At 33.6% G+C, this 22,262-nt stretch overlaps 1 protein-coding gene across 1 annotated transcript in view; it reads right to left on the bottom strand.

Annotated features, from left to right (window-relative positions):
* Positions 1-1,053: 1,053 nt before the first annotated feature.
* Positions 1,054-22,262, bottom strand: part of LOC135137860 (ras-like protein family member 10B) — a 292,378-nt gene continuing 271,169 nt past the window's right edge. Inside the window, exon 5 of the mRNA XM_064067615.1 lies at positions 1,054-1,786. Coding sequence (XP_063923685.1) covers positions 1,199-1,786 — 588 coding nt within the window. The 3' untranslated portion in view covers positions 1,054-1,198. The remainder of the gene's footprint in view (positions 1,787-22,262) is intronic.

The following is a 22,262-nucleotide window of genomic DNA, read 5'->3' as shown; positions in this document are numbered from 1 at the left end:
AAAACACACGTCTACACACTTGGCTTGCTCGGTGAGGTCAATTGAATTTAAATTCACTTTTTTTTAAATCCATGGAACTTTCGAAGATGATCCAAAATTGGCAAATTTTTTATGATGGGGTTATTGAAAAATTTTACTTTCGCAATAATTCACAAAAAATTCTGTGATACACATTTTGACGTGTTGATTCCAAAAATATAGCGTGTTTAGGGTCCTGGGGCAAGAGTTCATTTTTTTAAACCAAAAATGTGCCATATATCGAAAAACGGTTGAAGAGTTATCGAAAAAATAATTCTGGAAGTAAATTCTGGAAGTCAAAATCTACAAGAAAATGTCTAACTGAATTTTGAAATTGGTCAAAAATTCGAAATTTTCACAATACTGAAAAATGTTCCCCAAAAAATCTGAGTAAACAGATTTCAACGTTCTGATTCCAAAAGTATAGCGTGTTTAGGGTTCAGGGGTGTGATGTAAACGCTGTGAGATTTCAATGGATGATTTTTAATGTTCTCTTACAGTTCTTTTAAAAATAGCACAGACAAAATTTTGGTTTCGGAAGCATCTAAGAGAACATGAAATTTCTAACACCTTACTCACTTACCTGAAATTTCAGATGAAGCAGGTGTGGTTTCGGTTAAAAAGATTAAAATTAGTATTATGACATAGATATAAAACAACATCGTTGTAACGTTGTTCACAATTCATAAACCATCAACAAAACTAAGTATTACAAAAATAAAAAGTCGATAACGTTACAAAGTTGCTTGTGTATAATTAACTTATGTAAAATATCAGGTAATTTACTGTACATATACTAAAAAACTTCATATTAATGTCACTTACAGATTATAAATTACTCCTCAAAATACTTAATTGTAGCGTCATTACTAACAGATTAATATTTGTTTACTCAAGTGTGATTGTTTTTATCAGTTTTGAATTTGAAAATTTCGCAAAAGCGAATAATCGACGCAGTTTTTGTACGACAACCTCCAACTACCAAACCGACGCTTACTGGCACCCAAAAACAATAAAACCCAAACAAACCTCTTGATTACTTTATTGATAATGCTTAACACCTCTACAACTTGGCACATTATTAACAAAATCACAACCACGATTACGTTATTATTCTTGAAAAATCCATGCATGGACAGATTGTCTAACAAATTTATTGCTGCAAATAAAACCATCCGCCCTAAATAACAACACACTTATTCCTATCTAGCGCATCTTGTATATTATCCAGCATCGGACTCTGATCCCTCGAATCCAGGCTGTCGATCATGCTGATCAGCTCCCTGAAAACGGCCACCACCTTCCAGTTGTACTTGGCACTGCACTCTATGTACCCACATTTCCAGTGCTTCTTCACCAGGTTGGCGATATCCCGCCGCTTCTCCTCGTGGCCGCTCGTGATGGCCACTTTACCGCCCCCGGCGCTGCCGCCTTCGTCCACAATCAAGTCCTGCTTGTTGCCCACCACCAGCAAGGGAACGTTCGACATGTTTCGGCTCTCGCAGATCTGCTCCCTCAAGGTGCGGATGTACTGGAAGGTCTCCAAGTTAGATAAGTCGAAGACGAGGATGTAAGCGGAGGCGCTACGCAAGCCGTAGTAGCGGTAGTTGGCCCACTCGTAGTAGGAGTTGACGGGGAAGTAGGGGATGACGGGGAGGTCGCTGATTTTGATCTCGTAGAGGCGGTCGTTGGTGATCACGGAGGGGTAGTAGGTGTGCTTGCGGTCGGTGGGGATGTACTCCTCGCAGAAGTCGTTCCACACGAATTGCTGGAAAGAGAAGACGCGTTAATTAGTGTTGTTGAAGAGAAACTGCAAAAATAATATTCCTGAGGAATCAATTTTACATCCTAATTTTTGCTATTTTAATTATTTAGGTGAATGGTATAGCTGATAGTGTAGTTGATTTTTGCTCTCGAGAATTACGATCAAGTAAAACAAGATAAGATAAAGAATAGAATTGGACTTGGAATAATTAAGAGAAATGGAGGACGAGGAAAATACTTAACAGGAAGAGGAACGCTAGACAAATGTGCAAAAAGTGTGGCAATATTCCAACGCAAGGCCCAAAATGTGCACAGTGCAATGCAGTTTTTCATCCAGGGTGCATTAAATATCTTAAAGATGTTGTGGAAATTGCTCCTGGTGAGGTTATGTGCTGTGGTTCCAAGGTGACTCCGACGACATTGCCAGAGAAGAAAATGACCAACAGCATCGCCCAAGAAGAAGTTGCTGCTTCAATTAATGACCCCGACAACGAATTGGATGATGAATTCTTTAGTTCTGCAATTGAGAATTCTGACACCGCAAAGGTAGAAAATAAGTATCTAAAAAAACTGCTGAAGGAGAAAGACTTGCACATAAAAAGTTTATGTGTCAACTTGAACATACTCCACAAGCAAATAACCTTGCTAAATAACATCATAATTAAGCAGGAGGAAGGAATCTCCAATAATCATAATCCAGAAACGACATCACAAGAAATTAATGAAATTGTCAAAAACAGTAAGCTGCTCCCGCTCAAAAACACCATCGATGAACAACAGAAAAAAACGCAAGACTCGCCATCTAATCAAGCCAAAACACCAAATCAAGGAGATAAAGATAAGAAAGTAAAGAAGACACTTCGTGGTTATAGCGAACTCCAGGGGCCAGTTCAGGACGATAACGAAAACCTGGACAATAATAAGACACTGCAGAATGAAGACGATAACTGGAATAAAGTCAAAAGCAAAAAAAGACATCGCAGAGAATCCAACAAACCGATAATTGGATGCTCGGTGGATAATAGTACCCTCAAAGCAGTCCCACGAAGAAGCTTCATCCACGTGTATCGACTAAATCCTTCAACGACTACAAAGGATATCGAAGATCACCTCTGCATGTCAAATATATGCACTTTCGGTGTTGAAAAGCTGCAGTCAAGATATCCGGACCTATATTCAAGCTTCAAAGTGACCATTGATCATAAAGACCAAGACGTAGCTATGAAACCTGAAACCTGGCCTCCTGGCAGCTGTGTCAATCGTTTTTTTCATCGGATACTAAAGAAGACCGCGTTGCCTTAGAGGTAGAAGGCTATTTGAACATTCTGTCAATCAACATCCAATCACTGAGGGCTAAACTAGCGGAATTTGAGGCAGCAGTAGCAGACGATGACTTCTCCCTCCTTACCCTTTGTGAACATTGGTTGATGGCAGTAGAAGCTGACCAAATACGTGTCAATAATTTTGTAACTGAGTCTTATTTTTCCAGAAACTCAACGAAACATGGGGGCACAATGATTATGAGGAACGCTGAGGTTTCTTGCACTCGTCTCCAAAATCTCGTACAACTCTCAATTGAGAAACATGGTGAGATATCTGGAATTTATATGAATAACCTAGAAATTTATGTGATAAATGTCTATAAATCACCCTCTGGAGATCTGAACAAATTTTTGGGTACTTTAGAAAAAGTTTTTGGTATAATTAACACATTAAAGAACAACATAATATTGACTCGTGACTTTAATGTAAAATTTGACAAAGAAGACCCCTTAAAAGACTGCTTATTAGATTTTATGAGAACTTATGGGCTTTTCACTTAGTCGAATTTCCAACTAGAAATAACAACTGTCTGGATAATCTTTTTACAAATCTAGATCACGCACTTTTTCAAATTGGTCCATGGAATTTACACCTATCAGATCATAGAGGCATCAAAATTAAAATGTTAATTTCGTCTACTAAAAACAAACAAAAAACACAGCTTATTAAACATAGGCCGATTACTGCTCTTGGTAAATTCAAATTGTACGAGTCGGTGTCCAATATCAACTGGGACTTCATTAAGCTATATGCAGTAATAATTCAGTTGACGACTTGTTCACAAAATTTGTAAATCTAATAGAAGGTCATGTAGGGCAAGCCTTCCCTCTAAAAGTAGTCAAGCGTCAACCTAACAACAACAAAACTGTAAAGTGGTTTGATAGTGAATTAATTCAAATGCGGGAAACACTACAACATTTATGTGAAATAAATAATCTAATTGGGAGTGAACAAACCAAGTCAGCAAAAAACTCGTTTAGGAAAGTATACCGTGAGAAAATAAATGAAAAGAAAATGCTTTGTAATGAAAAATTCATCTCTACTGCAAGTAATAAAGTCAAGGCTATGTGGAAAATTATCAACGAAACTCGCAATAAAAGTGTTAATAGTCAAAAATTAAGCTGTGATATGACCTGTGACGATTTTAACAACTATTTTATAAATGAAATTTCAAAACTGGGAACGCAAAGCAATAATGACTGTGATGTTGAACTCTGTGATATATCAAGTACGAGCAAGTCTACTCACTCCTTGATTAATAGCCCTAGTTTCAGTTTTAAAGAAGTGTCACACATAAAAGTGAGAGAAGCTATAGATAACCTGAAAAATAGTAATTCTTCTGATATCTTTAATCTTAATGTGAAAATTGTCAAAAGTATAAAGGACTTGCTGATACCTCCACTTGCAAAACTTATTAACTTTTGCATAAAATATTGCGTCTTTCCCAAATGTCTTAAAACAGCGGTCACTGTACCAGTATACAAAACGGGTGATATTAATAATCGATCTAATTATCGACCTATCTCATTACTTCCCATATTTGGCAAAATATTAGAGAAAATTCTATTTGAACAGCTTTGTACTTATCTTGAATCACATGCTTTACATTCTGACTCACAAACTGTAATCCGATAAGTATTTTTACATCTGTGGACGCAGTACGCAGTTTTTCTATTTACAAATACATACTTTAGAATCACCGGAAAAATTTTTGTTAGAATATTTCGAAAAATATTTAAAAATAAATTGTTACCAAAATAGTAATTAAATAGTCGATTACTACTATTTTTTAATTCGTTCTGTTTACCTATATTTATTTTTTAGTACGAGTATAAGAATATTATCTTAAAAAATGTCATTTATTTGTCAGTGAGATCTAATTAAACACTTTGCAATGTGATTTATGTATTTTTTGTAATAAAAGGTAAGGTGTTTTTGCAATTTGTAAATAAATTTAGTTCGGTTATTACGCTTTTTTACTTCCCGAGCGTAAGCAAAGGAAGTATTGTAATCGAGTCCGTCGGCCGACTCTCTACTTTTACGTTTTCTCGATCTTTCATGACCCCTAGAAGACGAAGAAATAGGTCTCCCATTTCCGTCTGTCTGTCCGTCTGTCCGTCTGTCCGTCTGTCCGTCTGTCCGTCCGTCTGTCCGTCTGTCCGTCTGTCCGTCCGTCTGTCCGTCTGTCCGTCCGTCTGTCCGTCTGTTGTCCCGGATTTTTATTAGACAGATAATCTCCGAAAGTACTCGACCGATTGTTGTGAAATTTTGTACTTATATTAAGAATATCATGTAGATGGTAAAACGCTAACCAAAATTTGTCTAATCATCCCCACCACTAATGCGATGACGTCACTTCAAAATTGTACATAGTAAATGGGTTTTCAATTGTATAAAATAACATAGTCCTACACATGTAGTTTACAACTCCGAATCGACTTTTCACCCGAAACGTCCAGATTTTTGGAAAAAAAATCAAAATTATAAAACAACATTTTGAAATTTAATTTTTAATCTGCTAACCAGAATGCTTTGAAATGTTGCAGATGTTTTAAGGCTATAAAGAGCATCATAAATCTTTAGTCAAAAAATATTTGCTTATCCCCTCCAAAAACTTGATGACGTCAGCTCAAAAGTTTGTGGAATAAATCCGGTCTAGGACAATTCGGCGCGGCCGACTTGGCGCGGCCAACTTGGCGCGGCCGACTTGGCGCGAGACATTTTGGCGCAAAGCCAACTTGGCGCAGGGACACTTTGGCGCAAGCCATCTTGGCGCGGACCATCTTGGCGCGAATGAACTCGCACGAAGAAAAATAGATATAATTATACAAAAATTGCACCCGTTGTTAGCATAACCTAATAGTCTCCAACACGTGGAGGGGTAATGTCGACTTTTTAATGGACACACGGGCGCTTCGCGCCCGGCACCCCATTATAAACATACTCCTAAACGTGGAACTTCTTGCTCCGTGGATCATTTAGTTATTGGAATTTGTGTGGATGAAACTGTGTATTTGGTTCCCTACACTTGACATAAATAACGGGGTGCCAACCACAGTACGAACAATAACGATTTTTTATATTATATACAGACGTACTCGCGCCAAGATGGCTCGCGCCAAGATGGCTTGCGCCAAAGTGTCCCTGCGCCAAGTTGGCTTTGCGCCAAAATGGCTCACGCCAAGTCGGCCGCGCCAAGTCGGCCGCGCCAAATAGTCCCATTCCGGAATAAATCATATCTAAAATGTACAAAATATGATGAGTCTGTACTTGTGATCTATCACTCCATTCATATTTTTTGGATTTGCATATACAGGGTGACTCAAAAAAATTAATGAATGCGTAAATTTATTTTACTGATTTACTCAGAAACTACAAAACCGAATGCTTTGAAATCTTGCAGATGTTTTAAGGTTCTAAAGAGCATAATAAATGTTTAGTCAAAATATATTTGCTTATCCCCTCCAAAAAATTGATGACGTCAGCTCGAAAGTTTGCCGAATAAATCCTATCTAAACTGTAAAAATATATGAGTGTGTACTTGTAATTTATCACTCCATTCATATTTTTTGGATTTGCATATACAGGGTGACTCAAAAAATTTAATGAATGCGTAAATATATTTTATTGATTTAATCAGGAACTACAAAACCGAATGCTCTGAAATCTTGCAGATGTTTTAAGGTCATAAAGAGCATAATAAATGTTTAGTCAAAATATATTTGCTTATCCCCTCCAAAAACTTGATGACGTCAGCTCGAAAGTTTGCCGAATAAATCATATCTAAAATGTACAAAATATGATGAGTCTGTACTTGTCATCCATCCATATTTTTTGGATTTGCATATACAGAGTGACTCAAAAAAATTAATGAATGCGTAAATATATTTTATTGATTTAATCAGGAACTACAAAACGGAATGCTCTGACATCTTGCAGATGTGTTAAGGTTATAAAGAGCATAATAGATGTTTAGTCAAAATATATTTGCTTATCCCCTCCAAAAACTTGATGACGTCAGCTCGAAAATTTGCCGAATAAATCCTATCTAAAATGTACAAAATATGGTGAGTCTCTTCTTGTGATTTATCATTCCATTCAAATTTTTTCGATTTGCATATACAGGGTGACTCAAAAAAATTAATGAATGCGTAAATTTATTTTATTGATGATCAGGAACTACAAAACCGAATGCTTTGAAATCTTGGGAATATTTTAAAGTTATTATAAGCATGGTAAACTTTTGTTCAAAATGTATTTGTTCATCCCTCCTAAAAAAATTGATGACGTCACCCTTAAATTTTGCTGAATAAATCCTATCAAAAATGCAAAAAATATGATGAGTTTGTACTTGTGATTTATCATTCCATTCATATTTTTTAGATTTTCTTAAGAGGTGGTTCAAAAAAATTAATTAAGTCAATTTATTTTATTGATTAAATTAAAGGCAACACTTATTATTAGTATTACACCCCAACCAACCCAATTTGGTAGACACAAAATTTGTTAAAGGAAAAATTCGGTTGAAACATAAGGGTAGCACGCTTATTTACATCGACTTTAACATTACAGACCTGCATTTGTTTTATGCGCTCACTTGGTTCCGCGAATGTGAAATAGACATGTTTATAATCAACCAATTGTGAATTTCACCGTCAAGAATTAAAATGAAACTCAATGTTTTATATAATAAGCGGAAGTCGAAGCAATAAAACCGATGGTTGTTTTGTTTACAGTTTCTCTGTTTGACTCTCACGTATGCTGTTACACGTGTCATCTTAAATTAAGAATGTTTATACATAAACGATTTTCAGTTGCCTTTCATATTACTAGACAGCGGATTTTTGTCGGGCTACGTCACGATTATAGGTGGTGACGCGCTGGATCGCCGGGACTCAGTAGCGGGTGATAGATAATCACTGAATTTAATCAGTACTAATTCCATAAATATAATAAACGATTTATTAATCAAACGGCTAAGTAAATGAGAACGGGAATTAACAGCAGAGTGCAACGAAACAGCGTTATTCTAATCTCAAATAAACGAAGTGCAGTCCGCAACCGCAATGAATTCGCATCCCGTACGAGCCGTACCGAGTTTGGCCTTCCCTAGCCCGACAGAAATCCGCTCTCTAAATATTAGACACCGGCGCCGTATACGTGAGTAAATTGTTTCATTATTTTATTGATTATAAGAAATCAATATTCACAACGACCCAATTCATTTTCCCGAAAATTTGGGAATAGAATAATTTTATTCTTAGTATTACACTACATCTATCCCAACTGATATACGTGTCCTTGCAAAAATGTTGATGACGTCATCACAATTTTTTTTTAAATTCCCACTACAAAAATGTAATGAGAAAAAAGACACAATAGGCATGCAGTCGTCAAGTTTCCGACAGCGAGGGAAGTACTGTCTAAACTCTTTAGACCAATTTTTTTTCTTTGTGTTGCTTTTGTTGCCGATCAACATATTTCGCATTAGAATTAATAAAATAATGAAATATATCATTTTATTTTTCGAGCTCATTTCAAAATTCTGTATATGTATAATTGTTCCTTTTTGGCAGTGACGCATAGGCAGAGGTTAAAAAATAATGTCTCATTACTAGTCTTAATTCGTATTACCTGTTAGATGAGACATTTTTTAATTCTGATCATAAACTATGTGCATTAAGTCTCTTGTTCTGTTTTATCAAGCGCAGGTCGTTATAGACGTATAAAAATAAAATTATAAATAAATGTAATTACAGGAAATATAATATGAAAAAAAAAAAAAAATTAAGAGCAACTCACTATTGGCGTCATCGCGCTTGTGCAAGATTTAAGACAGGGAAGAAATTTCTTTTTTTAAGACTCAGCATCTTTTGTTTATAAATATACTATTTACTTGCAACACAAACATAAATAATAAATATAAAATAGAGCTATATAATACTCGATATGTATGTTTTTAAATGTTTTTTGCTGTTGCCTTGTCAGAAACGTTAATTTTCGATTTAACATGCCATTTTGTAAAATGAACTGAAAAACATTTTACATAATTAACTAATAAAAATAAAACATTCCGAAGCATGTATATATATATAAAAATATTAATCACATATCTAGTAACTACAGTTAACATTACTTATTGGTTACATAACCGTAGTACTCCATTGTGATGTTACAAAGCTTACCTGCCAACTATATCGTTGCGACACAATAATGAGATATCTAGTAAATGCAGTTAACATTAGGTGTTAGTTACATAACAGGAGTACCACAGTGTAATGTTTAAATGCTTATATGCAAGCTATATCGCTGCGACCTAATAATGAGATATCTAGTAAATGTAGTCAACATTACGTGCTGGTTACATAGCATGAGTACTCCATTGTGATGTTATATAGCTTACGTTCCAGGTATATCGTTAAGACATAATCATGCGATGTACTTATTGTTCTTTTGTGAGTACGTACCTGTCACGTCAACATCACAACTGTGTTTACTGGGTTGTATACTTATATCATAAAGCATGAATCTCAGAAACTACTGGTTCGAATTCAAAAAATCTTTTTGTGTTGGATAGTCCATTTATCGTATCTACAAATAGGCTATATAACATCATGCTACGATCAATAGGAGCGAAGTAGCAATGACAAATTCGGAAAAATTGGAAAATTATTCCTGGTTTGACAGCTTCCGTTGCTTACGTTGCTTAAACTGTTAAAGTTACGTAAAAATCATGTATGACGAAATTGTTCCCCTCTAAAAGTTCTAAAGAAAAGTCCGCGACAGCATATGTCTATCTTTTAGGGTCGACTCAGTATAACCTTTTTTATGGTAATGAAATTTGTTCTAAAATAATAATCTATCTATCTATCTATATAAATAAAAATGAATCGCCGAAATCTATGTACGCGCATAACTTCAGAACGACTGCACCGAATTGGATGATTCTTTTTCTTACGTGTTCCTTATTGTCAGGACAAGGTTTATATGCAAGAATATTTAAAAAAATAAGACAGGTAAAAGATAAAAAAATTTTAAAAATTTTGTACGGGAATCGCCACTTCGAATTAATTTGAATAATTGGCGTTCCTGACGGACCTCTCGTCTAACTAACGTGTCATACAAAACTATTTCTTCCGTGCGATTGTGAAAAGTATATTGCATTTCAAATCGTTCTTTGTTTTTTCGTAAAAAAAAACGTCGTTTATTTTAAGAAAAGTCTTGGTTAAAGTGAATTTAGTTACACATTGCGAAAGTTTCTTATTAATTTTGATCTGCCATTCTATTTACCTATATTCACTTTGTTGGTTTCGACCAAACCTCAAACTTTACTGTTATTCGAGGATTTAATTTGAAGTTTTCAATATTTTAAAATTCTCAAGACAGAATTTACAGATTTGATTGACTGTGAAAATAATTCTGTGTCGTTTTGTGAAGTTCATTACAATGCCGAGAAGATGACAAGCTGACAGGTCCACGAAGTCAATCAAATGTGCGACGAACTACCTCAGGTGCAAACCGCAATCATTTATTTCATTGGTAATTCGGATATGGAAGTTGATCAGCGTTGTGCTCATAATCAACATAATCAAACGTTGAAGCGAGACATTGGGTGGTATGAATAAAACTGAGTAGATACTCATATTCGAAGTACGAAGTACCTACTTCATTATTGCTCTTATATACCTGAGCATCTACTCTATGTACTGAGTACCTACTTGGAAACATTAGGAACGGGAATATCGAAAACTTTTCAAGTAATTAACTTTTATTTATGCATAAATTGTGCAGTGCGTTTTTTCTAACACTGGCCATAGAGATTCCCATCTTAAGGTGTCTACCCCATACTAACTTATATTTTGGTTACTCGATTTTTGCCTTGATGGTTGAACACTGTCACTGTTTTCCTTTTTTGTTGTATCGAGATGCTACTTGAGCATCAACTGGTACCTACTGAAGTATTAGCATCATCTAGAAAAACTAGAAATATTTTGATTTGATGTTCGAGTAGATACTTCGTATTTCGAGTATGAGCATCTACTGAGTTTTATTGATATCAACCATTGTCAAAAAATTGATCGAACGTTGTTTCGACAGAACTTCCTTCGCACCAAAAGTATAAAAGTTAGTTGGTGAAAAATTAACGGACTACAACGTGAAAAATTTGCCAAGTTTAAAGCCGCGGATGGGATTTCCGGAATAGACAAAGACATTCCAGATGAAGATGTGGTAGACTACATTGTGGGTGAGAATAGGTCTTTATTTACTACTGAATATATCTGCGTATTAAAAAAATATCTTCCTTTGCGGAATAATAATAAGCGCATGCAAGCAATCGTCGAAGTAGATCTAGGCTCCTACAGTAATATAACCAATGCTGGGAAATTACTTGTCGGGTATGACTACTGTAAAGTTTGGGACGCGATTGAAGTTCGTCGATGCTTCAAATGCTCAGGTTTTAATCATATGTCAGGTCAATGTACAGCAAAATCTCCTATTTGTCCAAGGTGTGCCGGGGCTCATGTGCTAAAAGACTGTCAGTCTGAATCTCTAAAATGTACTCACTGTAGTTCTCACAAAGACAAAAATCCGGATATTTCCGATAACCATGCGGCCTGGGATATTGACAAGTGCTCAATGTACCAAAATCAACTTCAAAAGCTTAAGGTTTTAATACTGGATACTAAGTAGCAATCACAGAATTCGCAGATGATTAATAGTTCTGCCACCAAACTATCTCTTATGAATAATTCTTTACCCAGTTGCTCATCCAGTTCGTCATTTTTGTGTTGTTATTATCAGAATGTTAGAGGTTTATGCACCAAAACAAGGGAATTATACTTATCCTTAATGTCTGAAACGCATTTAAAACTAATTGCACTATCTGAAACTTGGTTGCATAATGGTATAAAGGATGAGGAATTAATAGATGTAGCTAAATTCTAAATTCAACGTTTATCGCAAAGACCGCAACTTCAAAGCGTGTAAATGTGTAAGGGGTGGGGGAGTACTTTTAGCGGTGGATCGTACTATATCTTCCAGTATCTGTGATAATCCTATGTGCAACAACTCTGCGATATTTTGCCTACTATTGATCTATTGTTAATAAAAATCAACTTTAATTCCCGTACTATCTATGTTCTAGCAATATACATATCACATCAATGTGATACTAATGATTATGTGATATTTTTTGATTTTCTGTTGTCTATGTCTTTTTTGTATGAGTCTCAACTAATTATTTTTGGTGACTTTAATTGTCCAGAGTTTATTCGAGATACATCAAGCATAACGTTACCTACTACACCTCATCAGTGTATAATAAATTTTATTTCTTTTTACGATCTGAAACAATGCAATAATATTTTAAATAGTAACAATCGACTTCTTGATCTTCTTCTTATTAGTAAAGATAATCACTGTATTGTTTCTCATGCACATGATCCACTTTTTCCTGAGGACCGCCACCATCCTGCTCTTGCAGTTGAAATAAAAATGCCAAGGTATTACCGTAAGAAATTTCCAATTTCGGTGTACTCTGATTATAATTTTAGTAAATGCAATTTTAATATTCTCTATGAGAAACTTTTGTTAGTGGACTGGTCGGTTCTTAATAATTTTAACACTGTCGAGGAAGCCGTTTCTAAGTTCTATCAAATCTTAGATGAGATTTTCCAAATGCATGTTCCAAGGAAAGTAACTTATGTAGGTAATTATCCCAATTGGTTCAATGGCTCTATTATCAAAATAGTGAAGGAAAAGAAATCTGCTTGGAAAAAGTATAGTAAAACTAAATCCCCGGATGACTATCTGACATTTAAAACTTTGAGATCTTTTTCCACAGAATATGACGTACAAAGATTCAAACCTCTCCAATCCCAAGGATATTGTTGACGCATTTGCTAATCACTTTGCCCAATCTTTTACTGACAAAAATCCACCTGTTAATCTTAAGTGTACGAGTCTAAATAAAAATATTCTTAGCGTAAGTGAAGTGAAGAGAATGTATATAACGCCATTAAGAACTTAAAACCCAAAATGACTAACGGACCTGATCAAATACCAGCTTTTGTAGTGAAAGATTGTGCAAATGTGTTCACGATACCATTAACTATTATATTCAACCTTATTTTAAAGACATGTACTTTTCCTAGTAAATGGAAGTACTCTAGAATTTGCCCTGTTTACAAAAAAGGAGAAAAATCAAATGTTGAAAATTATAGGCCCATATCTATTATTTCTAATTTTGCTAAGGTGTTTGAAACAGTATTACATAATATTTTGTCCCATCATATATCACAAATGATTTCCTCAACTCAGCATGGTTTTACCAAAGAACGCTCTACTATGACAAATCTTCTTTCCATAACACAATTTTTAAGTGATTCACTAGACAACCAATGCCAAGTGGACGTTATTTATACTGATTTATCAAAGGCATTTGATAAAATTGACCATCGCCTCCTAATGCAAAAGTTGGAATGTTTTGGGTTTTCGGACTCATTAATTTCATTGTTAAATTCGTATTTAAACAGTCGATATTTTTTGTTAAAATCAATGGATTTAAATCAGAACTGTTCAAACAAGAGACAGGTGTTCCACAAGGCTCCGTATTGGGTCCCTTGCTTTTCAATATGTATATTAATGACATTGTTGATGCCATAGATGTGCATTCCCTTCTCTTTGCGGATGATTTGAAGATTTATACTGTAGTCAATTCATTTCATGATTCTCTTCGGCTTCAAAAATGTTTTGACAGAGTTTACAGATGGTGTGTTGTGTCTTCGACTCAAAACTTTCATTCAGTCAACATATTCAGGCAATAACTGAGTCTGCTTTCAAATCCTTAGGCTTTGTCATCCGGAATGGTCGGGAGTTTGGTGATATTGAAACACTGAAATTACTCTATTTCACTTACTGTAGATCTTGTCTTGAACGCCTCTGTCATATGGAGTCCTGTATATAATATCCACATTTCTTCCCTTGAAAGAATACAAAGACGTTTTCTTAAGACGGTGTCCTACATAGTCGATGGCGTTTATCCTCTGAGAGGTTATCCTCAGGATCTACTTCTGGGTAGATTCAAAATTCCATCTTTGCTAAATAGACGTAGACAGCACTCGGTAATAACTTTATTTAAAATTATCAAAGGACTGCAAGAGTCTCCTGATATACTTTGCAATTTATCACTTAAGATCAACAGAGGGAACATGCGTAGTAAAAATTCTTTCTATTTGCCCACTGTACGCACTATCAGTAGAGCAGGTTCTCCACTTGTTCAAATGGTTGTTAATTATATCGACATCGAGAATCAAGTCGATCTATTTAACTGCACTTTAGGTCAGATTAAAAGATACTACCAAACAGAGCCAAGTTGAAGTTATGCTTAAAATATTTGTACAACGCTTCTGTGTCCTGTAATTGGGTTCCCCACCCGTGGACACTATGCATTAATAATATTATTAATATTAATAATAATAATAATAATAATGAAACATATTCAGCATTTTCGAGTTGAGTCTTTCCTTCACACAATTTTGTGATGACCTAATCAACATTTACGATGAACACGTATACCACCTTGGATGGCTGCAGTGTAATACTAAAAATAACTATTGTATTCCCAAAATTATCTGCGAAAATCGAGTGAGCAGTTTCATCAATTTTTTAAGGAGAATAAATAAATATTCTTAACAATTTACCATGCTTACAATAACTTTAAAACGTCTGCAAGATCTCAAAGTATTCATTTCTGCAACTCTTGAGTTATTCTCTAAAATAAATTGACTGATACATACATTTTTTCCAGTCACTGTAAAAGCAAATCTAAAAAATATGAATGCAATGATAAATTACGAAAATATACTGATGAGATTTTCCACATTTTAGATAGGATTTATTCGGCAAAATCTTGAGATGACGTCTTCAGGTTTTTGGGCTTGATGAACTAATATCAAAATATATTTTGATTAAAAACTTAACATGCCAAACAGTAACTTCAAAACGTCTTCAATATTTCAAAATTCAATTTTGTAATTCTTGGTTCAATCAATAAAATAAATTGACTCAGTTATTAATTTTTTTGAGACACCCCCTATAAGCAAAACTAAAAAATGTGAATGGAATGATAAATCACAAGTATAGTCTCATTATATTTTGGACATTTTAGATAGGATTCATTTGGCAAAATTTTGGGCTGACGTCATCAATTTTTTGGAGGGGATAAGTAAATATATTTTGAATAAAAACTTATTATGCTTATCATATGTTTAAAACATCTACAAAATTTCAAAGCATTCGGTTTTGCAGATTCAAAATTAAATTGTAGTTGAAACATATATATTATATACAAAGAAGCTAAATTACGAATAAAATCTTTAAAATAATTTATTAAGCCCAAAATTTGTTAGTATTCTATTAACTCTTCTAAAATTTTAATTACTGTAACGCCTACTTTGCAATTTTCCGGCAGACAGAGAGACAGAAACGCGAGACCCTTGTTTTCGTACTCTAGAGGTCATGAAACGTCGACAACACGAAAACTATGGACTCAATTACAACACTTTCTCAGCTTACGCTCGGGAACTAGTAATCGCATCCGCCCCCACGATCCAATATTTAAGCTCACTTTCTTCTAGTAAATCGCCCCTAAAACTGTTGATCGCTCCCCAGCCCCATCGCTCTAAACCCCGCCAACTTTCCCGGCGAACGGTCGTAATGCAGAATTTAAGACTGCGGCCAACAGCTCGAAAACGATACGAGCAAATTTCGGTTTGAACGTTACAGATTGCAGGGGAGGATCGTCCACAGTTTCGCTCCCATAAAACCGCCATCCACATCGTAATTTGTTCCTTTGTCCGGATAAGAAGATAACAAACGGTCGACGCATTCGGCGTTTTCAATCATTTCCTCCGAAACGGATAAGAAAATGTGTCCTCGGGTGATGCGGCCTTTGAATATTTTAACGTGTGTGCCGACGGCGAGAGATATTGAATTTTAGATATTTGGATACGGGATATGTCGACGGGAAATGTAAGTGATTTACGGGAATCTTCAAAGGTTTTGTTTTGCGCGACGAGGGGGTGGGACATTTTTTGTTGGGGGTTGGGGGTGCACTTTAGATGCATCAACGAGGAACGAAGTACGAGATTTATTATTCATGAAAATGCGCAAAACTGCGACATGAAGTAGAGAAACAAAGTTGAAAATTCATCTAGCAATCTAGTAATTTGGTTGGCAACCAATTAATTAACATGATCAGGCTGTTCGACACACTTACGAAAACCGAATAGCTGAATCAAAAAGCGAATTAAAATCGCAATTCATTCTCCCTTCACACACTTCCCCATTTCCATGCCCCAGTTCCCGACGCTTTTTTCCAGCCTCACTCGAATGTTTACAAGGAAGGAAACACGAGCGTTTTAGTTAAATTATTGCGCGAATCTCGTCCCTCGCTCGTAAATCAGGACCCTTGGTATAAATATGGCTCATTAGATGTTGCGAGACGGGGGGAAAGACGATTGCGCCATTAATTAGAGCAATTAGAGAGAATTTTCCTAGCGCGACAAGTTTACATAGGAAGCGGCGGACACAAATCATGCTTAATGCGACATAACTAATATCGGAAATCCATAAATGGGAGGCGGAAGGCGCTATTCGAAACACATCAATTATGGCCAACAACAATGGGAGCAGATTGGAGATAATCGGGAAAATCTGTTAGAGGAGGTTTGATGAGGTAATAGATTTGTGGCCGGAGGGTAGAACTTTTTGTAGTGGAAAGATGAGAGGTTTTGTATTGTTTTAAAAAATTCGAGGTGGCTTTAATTTGTTAATGTTTCAAATACCACACACTCTTCATGCTCAGAACAGGAATCCTCTAGTGGGTTCAAACATGACTCCAATATGTTAATCCTTGGAAGTTGGAGTACATGGAGTTGTTAAAGCTGCACGCAAACTTTCCCAGAAGCAACAATATGGCAAGTAAATATTACTTCAAGTTCCCTATTATCGAACCAGAAGTAGTTTAGTAAATAAGTAGGTAATAACTGAATTAGAAATTAAAATCCTGTAATAAAAACAACCTCTAGCTCTAGCAGCACAACTAACGATGTTATAAGCGGCTGTGGTTTCACTCGCATTGCAAAACTTTCAGACGATGGTTATTAAATTTAATAATATTGCATGTCTTCCCGGGGGCTAACACGAAAACTATTGGATAAATTGACTAAGCTGGATTAACTGCATGGAACTTTTCACTTTTTCGTGTTCTTGAGAAATACAGTTTTCAGTTTTTATGTTCTTTAGTTTATGCAACCAGTTAAACAATTAAGAGCACCACATAGTTTTTACGAGTGTCGATTCATGTATGACAGCTCGGTATAATGTCGTCTGAGAACTTGTTTGATCTACAAACCAGAGCGCGCTCAGGCAAGTGTCGACTCTAAGGGTTCAGAAGCGATTTGGTTGGTTTGGACTATAATTTCTGCGGGAAATAGATGCTTAGTCGGATTTTTCAAACGAATAAGCGACCACTTTTGGTACATATTTAGATGGTTTTATTTACATATGTACTATCACATGTCACATGTTACGTTCGATTTTTTTCGAAAAAATGTAGTTATTTTTATGTTTTGGAAACATTGTGTTCTACTTTGTATGAATTTTTAAATGTTTTTAGTGACAATTTTTGTGATTATTTGCGATACATATTAACACTGAGGAAAAAAAAGAAAAATTAAAATAATTGAAAATTTGAAAAATCGATAAAGCAAGATGTCAAGAAATCGAAACATAAAATTGTAAAACCGAAAAATTGAAAAAATCGAAAAATTGACAAACTGGAAAATCAAAAAACCAAAAATCCGACTAGTAAAAAGTCCAAAAACCGAGAAATCGAAAATTCAAAAGATCTAGAAATCGAGAAGTTGAAAAGTTCAAAATTGAAAAAGTCGTAAATCGAACAATCAAAATATCGAAACATCCAAATCTCGATAAATCGGGAAATCAAAACATTGAAAAATCGAAAAATTTTAAAAATGAAAAATAAAAAAAATCGGAAAATTTGAAAAAACGAAAAATTGAAAACAGAAAACCTAAATCTGGCAAGTCAAAAAACCGAAAGATTAAGAAACCGAAACATTTGAAAAATTCGAAAAATTGAAATATCGAAAAAGTAAAAAATCAACACATCTAAAAATTCAGAAGTCAAAACTCGAAAAATCTAAGAATTGAAATATCGAAAAACAACTGAAATATTGGAGAAAACTGAAAAATCCCAAAACTGGAATATCCAAAAACTGAGAATTTAAAAACTAAAAAAACTGAGTGATCAAAAAATCAAAAAAGTGAAGTCAAAAAATCGAAACTTTGAAGAAATCGGAAAATTGAAAAATCAAAAACTCGAAAAACCGAAAAACTGAAGTAAAAACCAAACAGTTGTAAGTTAGAAATGGGAAAATCAAAACATCGCTTAATTTAAAAATCGAAAAACTGAAAATTTAGAAAAGTGAAGAATTGAAAAATGAAAATCGAAATACATAAAAATCGCAAATTTGAAGAGAAAAAACGTAAAACTGAAATATCGGAAAATTGAGAAATTGTAAAATCGAAAAAGTGAATAATAAATAATCTGAAAAATTCCAAAAATGAAATTTCGAAAAATGAAAGAAAAACTGAAGAATGGATAAATTGAAAAATCTCAAAACTGAGAAATCAAAAAATTGAAAAATTGAGAAATCAAAAGCCTAAATAATTGAAAAATTGAAGAATTGAAGAAACGAAAAATCGAAAAACTGAGAGTTTAAAAAATTCAATTTTGAAAAATTGGGAAAACATAAAACTGAATCTTCGGTAAATTGAGAAATCGACAAGTTGAAAATCGTAAAATAGAAAAATCTCAAAATTGTAAAATTGAAAAATTTCAAAATTGAAATATCCGAAAACTGAGAAATTAAAAAGTCAAAAAAGTGAAGTCGAAAAATTAAAACCTTGAAAAATCGAAAAATTGAAAAATCAAAAACCTAAAAAATTGAAGAATTGAAGAATTGAAGAAATGCAATGTCGAAAAACTAAGAGTTTATAAAATTCAAATTTGAAAAATTGCAAAAACCAAATATTTAATAGTCGTACAATTGAAGAGGAGAAAAATTGGAAACACGTAAAATTAAAAATCGTGAAATTGAAAAATTAAGGTAAACTGTAAAATTCAAAAATTGAATAATAAATAAACCGAAAAATCCCAAAATTGAAATTTCGAAAAATTGAAAAATGAATGAAATCCTGAAGAATGGATAAACTGAAAAATCCCAGAACTGAAATATCCAAAAACTAAGAAATTAAAAAATTGAAAAGATAAGAAATCAAGAAGTCAAAAAAGTGAAGTCGAAAGATCAAAACCATGAAAACTCGAAAAACTGAAAAATCAAAACCCTAAAAAATTGAAAAATTGAAGAATTGAAGAAATGAAAAATCGGAAAACTGGGAGTTTATAAAATTCAAATTTGAAAAATTGGAAAAACCAAATATTTAATAATCGTACATTTGAAGAGGAGAAAAATTGGAAACACGTAAAATTGAAAATGGTGAAATTGAAAAATTAAATACCTAATAAACTGAAAAATTCCAAAATTGAAAAACGAAAGAAATCCTGAGGAATGGATAAACTGAAAAATCCCAGAACTGAAATATCCAAAAACTAAGAAATTAAAAAATTGAAAAGTTGAGAAATCAAGAAGTTAAAAAAGTGAAGTCGAAAAATCAAAACCGTGAAAAATCGAAAAACTAAAAAATCAAAACCTTAAAAAATTGAAAAATTGAAGAATTGAAGAAATGAAAAATTGGAAAACTGAGAGTTTATAAAATTCAAATTTGAAAAATTGGAAAAACGAAAAATTGAATCTTCGGTAAATTGAGAAATCGACAAATTGAAAATCGTAAAATTGAAAAATTGAGAAATTGTAAAACTGAAAAATCTCAAAACTGAAATATCCAAAAACTAGGAAATTAAAAAATTGAAAATTAGGAAATCAAAAAGTCAAAAAATGAAGTCGAAAAATCAAAACCTTGAAAAATCGAAAAATTGAAAAATCAAATGCCTAAAAAATTATTCTTTCGTATCTTCTGTTATATTTTCTATAATTGGGTTATGTACCTGTACAAAATAAATTATTATTATTATTATTATTAGAAAATCTTATGAACAATCTTTTGGACTGTAACGAAATTCTGCATTCCCTATTTTTTTTATGTTCCGCAGTTTGCTGTGAGGAGAAGTCCATTGTTTAGGATAGAAAGCTGTAGGAGAAACTATACTTTAAATTCTCCATTGAACACAGCACTCCGTACTTGCAATGAGTTCTCTGATTCATTGGATTTTTTTAATTGTCAATCTTATGCTGTTTTTAAAAATCGTGTCCATCATTTACTGTGTTCTTAAAGTTACTGTAAATGTAATCTGTACCATTATTATTGTAAATGGGATACTTACTTGCCCGTGAATATAGATTATCATTATTATTAAGAAGTATTACTGATGCTACTAATGGTTACATCAACCGCAAAAAAATTATTTATTTAGGTCTTCTAAATCGGTTTTAAGAATCAAATTATTTTATTATCGACATTAGGTTTTGTGGTGTGCTAATATCAGCATCAAAGAATGTTATATCCAGTTTTAGTTTTAGTTTTATTTCATGTACATCTTAAATTTTTAGTTATAAGTTATTTAATGAATTGCTTTCTTGTTTTATGTAATAGGAGTTCTTTTTCCGTTAAAATAAACTATTAATAAACTATTAATAAACTATTAAAAAAGTGAAGAATTGAAGAAATGAAAAATCGAAAAACTGAAAGATTGAGGAATCGAAAAATCAAAAAAGTAAAATAGAAATATCGAAATCTAAAAAAAAAAGAAATTGAAAAATCAAAATTATGAAAATCGAAAAATTGAAGAACTGAAAAACTGCAAAAAATTTGAATTAAACAATAAATAAAAAAACGCTAGATGCTAACATTTCCAAAAGACAAAACCTTTCCGAAAAAAATCTATTGTATGATAACGACTCCAAAAGTATAGTTTATGTGCGGAATTTTGCTAGTACGAAACGTAATTAAAGAATGATTTCTTAATTAAACAAAAAATAGTTGCATGTGAATAATTCGATATAATTCAAAATGTTCACTTATTCGTCCGACCAAGCAATTCTTTTTCTTCTTGAACTGGTTAGGATGTGTATCAGTATGTAGATCAAACATGTTCTCAGGCTACGATAAATCTCACACAGAATGTCCACAATGATGTTTCAGTACATCTATACAATATGATGCACGTGAATGAATTTCATTACATGATTGTAAAACGGAATCTCGGTGTTGTTTCTCGCACGCGAATACGTTTTGAACTGCACATAACGCCACAAATTCGTTTGTTAATGAAATAGCTCTTTACTTAGTTTGACGTCGGTGTATGTTTGAAATCCAGCCAACTTCACAATAAGATTTATTTAACAAAGAAGCAGTTTGTTTCATCATTAGCATTACTATCGAATCATTATTATTATGATTATTCTCAATATTATTATCCGTTTTTTACAATATTGTTGCTACATTGGGTAAAATCAAAATAAACTATGGAGATCTACTTAAAACAAAAAATCAGTATTAACCTCTAGTAATACATTTGGTTTTAATCTTTTTTCCATTTTGGTAATAAGAATTTGTATGCCACATACAAATAGATTCTTTGCAACATTTTCTTCCAATAAAATAAATTAGTTAATAAAATAAATTTAATAATTTCCCTGCTTTACCGCCTCGAATCTCATATTTGAACAATTTCTTGCTAAGATAAGACTGACTTTGGCAAATGACATACCCTCCAAGAAAATAAAGGGCGGGTGGGCGGGGCAAGCACCTGCTAAGATAAGACAGATTTTGGCAAATGACATACCCTTTAAGGAAATAGAGGGTGGGTGGGCGGGGCTAGTACTTGCTAAGATAAAACTGAACCATATTAAGAGTAGTCACTAAAGTGGATACTAATTTTCAATTTCCTTCTTTAACCAAAGACAATGAGTTATTCTGCAAAGTGTGTGGAAAAGTTGTAAGTAAACATTTAAAATACTACAGCTTGAATTATGTTCACATTTCTGTTTCCT

The sequence above is a fragment of the Zophobas morio genome, unplaced genomic scaffold, assembly GCF_036711695.1.
Source record: "Zophobas morio isolate AGI-343-1 ecotype UQ-CSIRO unplaced genomic scaffold, CSIRO_AGI_Zmor_V1 ptg000030l, whole genome shotgun sequence".
Classification (NCBI taxonomy): domain Eukaryota; kingdom Metazoa; phylum Arthropoda; class Insecta; order Coleoptera; family Tenebrionidae; genus Zophobas; species Zophobas morio.
This window is presented reverse-complemented; position numbering and strand designations above follow the sequence as displayed.